The sequence below is a fragment of the Elephas maximus genome, chromosome 4 (assembly GCF_024166365.1).
Source record: "Elephas maximus indicus isolate mEleMax1 chromosome 4, mEleMax1 primary haplotype, whole genome shotgun sequence".
Taxonomy (NCBI): Eukaryota; Metazoa; Chordata; class Mammalia; order Proboscidea; family Elephantidae; genus Elephas; species Elephas maximus.
The window spans coordinates 189,992,351-190,000,305 of NC_064822.1; the positions used below are offsets into that span (position 1 = coordinate 189,992,351).

The 7,955-nt window shown below is 43.4% G+C and overlaps 1 protein-coding gene across 2 annotated transcripts in view; it reads right to left on the minus strand.

Moving 5' to 3' along the window:
- SMC1B (structural maintenance of chromosomes 1B) overlaps nucleotides 1-7,871 on the minus strand; it is a 68,893-nt gene extending 61,022 nt beyond the window's left edge. For both annotated transcript variants that reach the window (XM_049884640.1, XM_049884639.1), the window contains exons 1-4: nucleotides 7,740-7,871; nucleotides 3,457-3,645; nucleotides 2,124-2,236; nucleotides 1,831-2,034 (exon numbers count right to left, since the gene is read on the minus strand). In XM_049884640.1, the coding sequence (XP_049740597.1) occupies nucleotides 1,831-2,034; nucleotides 2,124-2,236; nucleotides 3,457-3,645; nucleotides 7,740-7,848 (615 nt within the window). In that variant the 5' untranslated portion in view covers nucleotides 7,849-7,871. The remainder of the gene's footprint in view (nucleotides 1-1,830; nucleotides 2,035-2,123; nucleotides 2,237-3,456; nucleotides 3,646-7,739) is intronic.
- Between the last annotated feature and the right edge of the window lie 84 nt (nucleotides 7,872-7,955).

Consider the following 7,955-nt stretch of genomic DNA (forward strand, 5'->3'; position numbering starts at 1 on the left):
TACAAAAGGAAACAAAATAGGGTAACATGGTAGTACGAGCAAGGGGTGCTAGTTTCAATTGCGGGGCTGAACGGCAAACACCTGCCTGAGGAGACAATTTTTTTAACAAAACTTGACAGAGAGTATCAGTCATGCAAAGATCAGGTCATGATCTAGGCAGAGGAAATAGCAATGGCAAAAGCCCTTGCCTCTTCAGTGTATTGACACTGTACTGATAGTGCTAGTGCCAAAGTTAGGTAAAACTGCAAGGCCTTAGTACAAATCAAAGCAGTGACACCAAACTGTACTAGACAGTCACTGTATTCTTTACTGTCACACACCTGTAATTTTAAAAAAGTCCATTTAAGAATGTATTTGATGAAGCAGTAAAAATTATTAATTGTACTGAATGTTCTTTGCGTGCATGTCTTTTTAAAATTGTTTGAAGAAATGGGAAGTACACATAAACACTTCTGTAGGCTACTTAAATGTGGTTGTCTTGAAGACAAGCACTTGTGTGACTGAGCTGTGGTGCGACCTGAACGAGCCACTGTTCTTAATGGAACGCCATCTTTACTTAAAAGAACAAGTAACAAACGCTAAGTTATTCAGACCTGGGTATCTGGTAGGTATTTTTAAAAATTGATTGAAGTGAGCCCATCAGTTCAAGGAAAACAACTAACATTAAAAAAAACATTATTTGCTACCAAATTTGAACTTTCAAGTGAAAGCTGAGCTTTCAAGTGAAAATGAGAATTTTGGAAAACTTGTACACACCATTATGAGCTTGACAGCTTCTCAACACTTAAAAGCTTTTCTGATGAGAATGGTGGTAATATTAACAAATGTAAATTTTCAATATTGTATGATAACATGCATCAATATTTAGAAAATCTCCATAACTCAGTGAACCAATATTTTCCAAATAACCAATGCGTGATATTATAAAATCACGCATGAGTAAAAGGCTCATTCAAAGTACAAGGTATACAAAGAAATTTTAAGGTAACAGAGTATGACAAGTTCTCTAAGGTAGTTTCAGGTTCTACCCTGAAATTAATCTTCAAGAAACTGCCACCTATTGAGTTTTGGTGTAGTATCAAAGAAGAATACCCACAATCATCTGAAAAGACTATTAAAATATTCCTCCAATTTCCAGCTACAATTATCTGTGTGGGGCCAGATTTTCTGCATCAATTTCAATGAAAACCATATACTACAACAGACTGAATGCAGAGGCACACCTGAGCATCCAGCTATCTTCTATTAAATCAGACCTTAAAGAAAGTATAAAAATGCAAAACAATGTCACTCTTCTAATTTTTTGTTTTAGAATATGTAATTACTTATCACAAAAATAAGTTAGTCGTGTTAGCATGTAATAAGTTTATTACCTTTATTTTTACATGGATCATTAACACATTTTTAAAATTTCTCAATTTTCATTTCAAATGCAGTAAATACTGATAGATATAACCCACAGAAACAAAAAGTCTTTGATTTCCTCAATGATTTTTAAAAGCGGAAGGTGGTCAAGATCCAAATGTTTAAACTCAAGCTTATTTTTAGTTGAGAAGATTAGACATTTTTGCAGTTCAGGCTGTCTTGCCAACGGGGAAAAAACAATCAAATGTGGAAGATATACCAAAAAGTCTATCTTTAATGAATACTGGGCTTTTCTGTTTTATATTACTAAAGAAAATTTCTTGTTAACCTCAACCCCCCCCCAAAAAAACCAAAAAAAAAAAAAAAAATGTTTTTTTCTTGTTAACCTCAACCCAATACATAACAATTCTAGCAGACAGAATTTTTGAATCCGATATCTAACTGGCTACTTCTTTGTGACCTTACCTCTTCCTTCTCTAATTTTGCATGTTTGCGCTCTGCAGCCACATTTTTTTTCTTATTAAAATTAAACTGTGCATCCTCTTCCGCTTTCTGTAACTTTTTTTTCTTTTCCTCATATTCTCCTATAAGCTCTCCTGAACTGCTGATTTCTTCAAAAAACTGAGTTCTTTCTTTGGGCTTTTTCATTGAAATCAACTCTACGGTTCCCTTTAAAAAGAGTAAAGTACACCAACATTTAAAATACAGTGATGCAGTTCTTTTTTCAAACTATGAACCGAACTCCCACCACTACTTACCTGAAAAACTAGACAGTTTCTCGCTTTGACTATTATGCCTATCTTCTCCAACTCTGCTAAGTAGGCAGAACGACTCACAGGTTTGTCATCAAAATGAAATTCTGAGCATGCCCCTAAAATAAAAGAGAGACTCTTACAGGAAATTTAAGTATTAGACACATCTGAACAATCACTGAAGATTTAATAAAATTGTTTTTCTTATTGAAATGGTCAGTAATGAACTCTACATGTTCATAAATGCATTTAATCACTCAGCAAAGATCGAGTGTCTACTATGTGCCAGGGACCGCTCTACGGCAGTAAACAAAACACAAAGTCTCTGATCTCATGCAGCTAATACGCAAGTGGGGAAGACAGATAACCCAAGATGTGCAAGTCAAGCAAAGATAAGTGAGAACGTGGTCAGCGCTACGAAGACACGGTTGTGAAAGGGTGAGGAAGTTTCCATGTAGGGGAGGAGGTGCCGTATTTTCAACAGGATGGCTAGGGAATCCCTTCTGAGATAGAGACTTCTGAGTAAATACCTGAAGAAAATGATGGAGCTAGCCAATGAGATATCTGGGTGATAAAGTGGTGAAACCCTTAAATTACATGTTAAGTTATAAGTATACAATAACATTTGATTATTTTGAATAATATTAGATTATTTTGAATATTAGAAATAATATAATATTTGATTATTTCTAAAATTGTCTGTGGTTGAATTTGGGGGAGAGTAATAAGATCGTGTATTTATAGAGACGTTCTAAGTGGACCAGAATGAAAACAACAACAACAAAACCAAAAAAACACTGAGCCTATTTATAGAGATTCTGTAAACTCCTGACAGAAAAATAAACAGCTCTCAATTTTGTTTAAGGAAACACAGGGATTTCATGAGTAAATTCACAAAATATAAATTCAAATATTTCACCCAAGTTACTTTTTGATGGTAGAGAGACTGTCTATACAAGTTAAAAACATGCATTAGCACATCAGTAAGAAAACCGTATAAACATAACATAAATAACCTCAGGAAGAACCTTTCTGACCTCTCTCTGTCTTCCAGGTAGGTTTCCGCCTTCATTTTAATCAAATATACAGGCATAAAAATGCTATTTAAGAATAGAAAGATTTATCAAATACGTCTTCTCACGGAGTTCTAGTGCAGAATCCTTGCCAAACAGGTTCTACTACTTGCTTCTGAGATTTGCTATACAAAGGGGAAAAAATTCTCTAGTTCGCTTTGCCACAGAATAATAAATCATATCCTTCAATGAAGGGAAAATCAGGTAACCTGACTCAACTCTTGAAAAATCAAATGACTCATCAACAAAAATCTATAAAGAAATACCTCGAATAATTCTTGCAAATGTTTTCTCTTCTCCACTTTCCTCCACATAGACAATCTTTACACTTGCAAAAGAAGAAACAGGTTTCCCAATATGGGCTCCATGAATAAGTTCTTGGATATTTTTCACTCTTAAATTAGTTATTTTTTCTCCCATTACAAAACTAAGTGCATCCATTACATTAGATTTTCCTGGGAAGAACAGATTGGAAAAAAAGGTTAATTCTTAACAACAAAAATCCTTACCCAGAGTCCAAGAAACCAGGCCACCAACAGAAATGAAATACAGTCAATACCCACGTCTAAACAGCCTTGCCTTGTCAGTGTTCGGAATGCACGTGACTGAGAAGTTTCACGCAGATCACTATGGTAGAGCATTAAAAAAAAAAAAAAAAACTATATGGTAGAGCATTAAGTGGTCTGAATTTAAGGATCTAAATACCTGCAACTAAATCCCAGATCTCCTCCATCGTGAGGTACTACACCGTTGGCAAAGTACTTAATTTCCCTCATGGCTATTTTATAAATATGGAAATGGTCACCTAAAGCATTAGTGCAGCACTACACCCTCACATACTTTAAAAAAAAAAAATGCTAACTAAATCCAGGATTTTCCCAAGGGTCAAACTAAGGTTTGAAATGCTTGCTTACAAGGTTAGCTGGTATCTGGGAATTCGGATTTCAAGAGAATTCACCCCATTCCCTGATAAGAGCATCTCACTGTGCCTGAACAGCTTACGCAAACAATATGGTTTGTGCTGAACACTTGCTCTCTTTCTGGGAGTCTGGAATTTTGGCACGTGCTAAGCAAAGGGTGCCCACATGACTGGTGCCCAGTAAAAACACAGGCACCGAGACCCTAATGAGCTTCCCTGGTAGACAACATTCGTGTCCTCAGAATTCAGTGCTGAAGGAGTTAAGTTCATCTTGTGACTATGGAAACCCTGGTGGCGTAGTGGTTAAGTGCTATGGCTGCTAACCAAAAGGCTTGCAGTTTGAATCCACCAGGTGCTCCTTGGAAACTCTATGGGGCAGTTCTACTTCATCCTGTAAGGTCACTATGAGTCAGAACTGACTCAATGACAATAGGGTTTTTTGTGTGACTACACTGGGAGACACTCTTGGAACCTGGAACCTAGTTTCTTCGGACTTCATTTGCTTCTCCCTTTTGCTGAATTTTCTTTGCATTCTTTCACTGTAATAATTTACAGCTGTGACTACAACTATATGCTGAGTCCTGTGAGTCCTCTTAGCGAGTCACCAAACCTGGGGGAGGGGGTGTCTTGGGGACTCAAGACCCAGATGGCAAATTGCTATGGTATTTTCCTTATTTAAAGTTTCATGAACAGTATTAACTGGCCTTCTATGGGGCCCTAGTGGCACAGTGGTTAAGAGCTGTGGCTGTTAACCCAAAGGTTGGCTGTTCAAATCCACCAGCTCCTTGGAAACTCTATGGGGCAGCTCTACTCTGTCCTATAGGGTCGCTATGAGTCGGAATCGACTCAACAGCAAAGGGTTTGGTTTTTGGTTTGGTATTACAACTAGGTGTGTTACTTTCTTACACTTCCTATTCCCTGGGAGGTGCTGTCTTACTCTGCATATCTTCTCCTGCTCCTAGCTCTTAATATATACGCAGCAACTATTTGTTAGAGGGAGCACTGGTGCGCAGTGGTTAAGCACTCAGCTGCTAGCTGAAAGGTCCACAGTTTGAACCCAGCAGCTGCTCTGCAGGAAAAAGATGTGGCAGCCTGCTTCTGTAAAGATTACAGCCTTAGAAACTCTATGCGGCAGTTCTACCCTGCCCTGTAGAGTGGCTGTAAGTCGGAATCGGGTTTGGTTGGGTAACCATTTGCTGATTTTCACTGGATGGAAAACATGAAGGTTAAGATTAAAACTGAAAATTTTATCACCCACAAAAATCAAAATTAGATTTACTAAAAATGAAGAAATGAGGACATGCTGAGTTTTGGCAGATGGGACAAGAGGAAATTATTACAAAGGGAATGACCAATTAATTAAATTGAAGTATCACAGGAAACAAACCGCTGGCTTAAAAATTATCTGAATGGGGCAGCAGTTCTGTGAAATTAAAAAATGATTTACTAATGAGAGTTCATATAATTATGAATAAGATACCATCTGTTAAATCGGCCATGGATAAGTGCCACATTGAATTTTGGCCTTCATTCATAGCAAAAAGAGTGAAGAGCCCAAGCAAAATTCAGTAATAAGTAAACCAAACGTGTCTGGGGAAGGCAGCATTGAAGACAACGCTGAAACGATCCATGACTGGCTTTACGTGATTACAAGTCTCTAGACCACCCTTCTGACGGTAATTCTCTAGAGGGGAACGGGATCCAAGTGAGGGACAGCAAGAATTTATAAAAGCATTTCTACAATAACCTCGAGGTATGTTTTAAATCATTATATGTATTTTTAAATTAAGAAAAGCAGTTAAGATTTTTTTTTTTTAAGTTTGGCGTTAGTTTAAAAAAAAAAAGGTTTAAGATGCCACTTTGACAGAATCTTGAATGATAAGGGCAATCAGTTTAGGGAGGCTGAAGTTCAAGTCCTCTGTGCAGATACTAATTCTGATCAGCACAGTGTTGGAGTTATAAAATATAATCCAGCCATCTTCATATAATCACTTGTCACATAACCACCAGATAAAAGGTGAAAACCAGCTGGCGGTGGGTCCAGTGACTTCCTGAGAAATAAGTGGTAAAGGTTAGGGGAAGAATGTCCCTGTCTTATCACAGCACAATGGAAAGCCTGGCCAGGCGGGGATTCAAGTCAACCTCAGCAAGTCACCTTGCCCCTTTGTACCTCAGTTTCTCAACTGTAAAACAGGGATAATACTGCATGGAAGAATTGTGAGGGTTAAACAAAAATAGCAGTGCCAGGGGCTTGGTAAGAGCTCACTAAACCCGGTGGCCATCACTATATTCCTAGGTTGAAGATTCCCTGGAATCAAAGACCTCCTCAAGAGCCATCCACTACCACTTAATCTTTGGGTGAAAAGAAGAAGAGGCCAGAGAAGAGGGGTGAGGAAGACTGAGCTTAGGAGAAGCTCAAAGGCAGAGGGAGTGAGGGCAAAGAGGGAAAGGGCAGGTCAGGCTCCCTGGAGGGCAGGGGGCTGCAGTCTGTGAAGGGTGAAAGCTGGGGCCCGGGGCGGGGATGACAGGCAGGGTCTGTGGGGTGTGGGGGACATGAAGGATGGGGGGGCTGGGGCCTGTGAGGGTCAGGGGCAGGGGTCTGTGGGGGTTGGGGTCTGAGGGGTGCACGGTCTGTAGGATGCAGGGTCTGTGGGGAACGAGGTCCAGGGTTTGTGGGGGATGAGGGCCAGGGTCTGCGATGAATGGGGTCCAGGGCCTGTGGGGGACAGGGTCCAGATTCTGTGAGCGATGAGGGCCAGGGTCTCTGGGGGATGGGCTTTTGGGGTCGGGGTCTGTGGGGAGCAGGGGACAGGGTCTGGGGTGTGTGAGGGCCCAGGTCAGGGTGCATGTGGGGTCCGGGGTTGGAGTGTGTGGGGACCCACGTGTGTGGGGGCCGGGGTGCGTGGGGTCTGGAGTGTGTGGAGACCTGAGTGTGTGGGGGCCAGGGTACAGGGTGTGGTCCGGGGTCTGGGGTCTGGGGTCTGTGGTCTGTGGGGACCTGGGTGTATGGAGGCCAGGGTTCGGGGTGTGGGGGCCAGGGTCCAGGATGTGTGGGGTCTGGGGTGTGTGGGGGCAGAGGGTGTGGGGGTTGAGGTTCGGGTCTGTCGGCTCCAGGGGTTCCAGGATGTGAGGGGGCCGGGGCCAGGGTGTGTGGGGGCCAGAGTCCAGGGTGTATGGGGTCTGGGGTGTGTGGGGGCGGAGGACCGAGGTGTGTGGAGGTTGGGGTCCGGGGTGTGTGGGGTCTAGGGTGTGTAGGATCTGGGGTCCGGGGTGTGTGGGGTCCAGGGTGTGTGAGGTCCAAGGTCCGAGGTTTGAGGGGGCCGGGGTCCCTGAGGCCCGGGCTGTGTGGGGGCGGATGGCCAGCGTGTGAGGGGGTCGGGGTTTCGGGTCCGTGGGGTCTGGGATGTGCGGCAGCCAAAGGCCGCGGTGTGTGGGGGTTGGGGTCTCGGGTCTGTGGAGGTCGGGGTCTGGGGTGTGTAGGGCCGGGGTCTGTGGGGTCGGACGCCGGCAGCAGCGGCGCCGAGTCAGGCCGCGCGGCGCCCTCACGTCCCCTCAGCTGAAAGCGGCCGAGACTGCGCGGCGAGCTAGCGGGCAGAGGCGTCCCGGGCCCCGCCCCAGGCGCCCAGTTACCAGAGCCGTTGGGGCCGATGATACAGGTGAACCTCTTGAAGGGGCCAATGACCTGGCGGCCCCGCCACGACTTGAAATTCTCCACGAGCAGCAGCTCGAGGTGGCCCATGGCTGCCCCGCCGCGCCTCAGCCGCGTCCTCACACGCCGGCCGCGAAAGCGCGGGAAGCGCCTCCCGGATCTCGCGAGAGGAGAGCGAGCGCGGCGGGCGCGCGCTG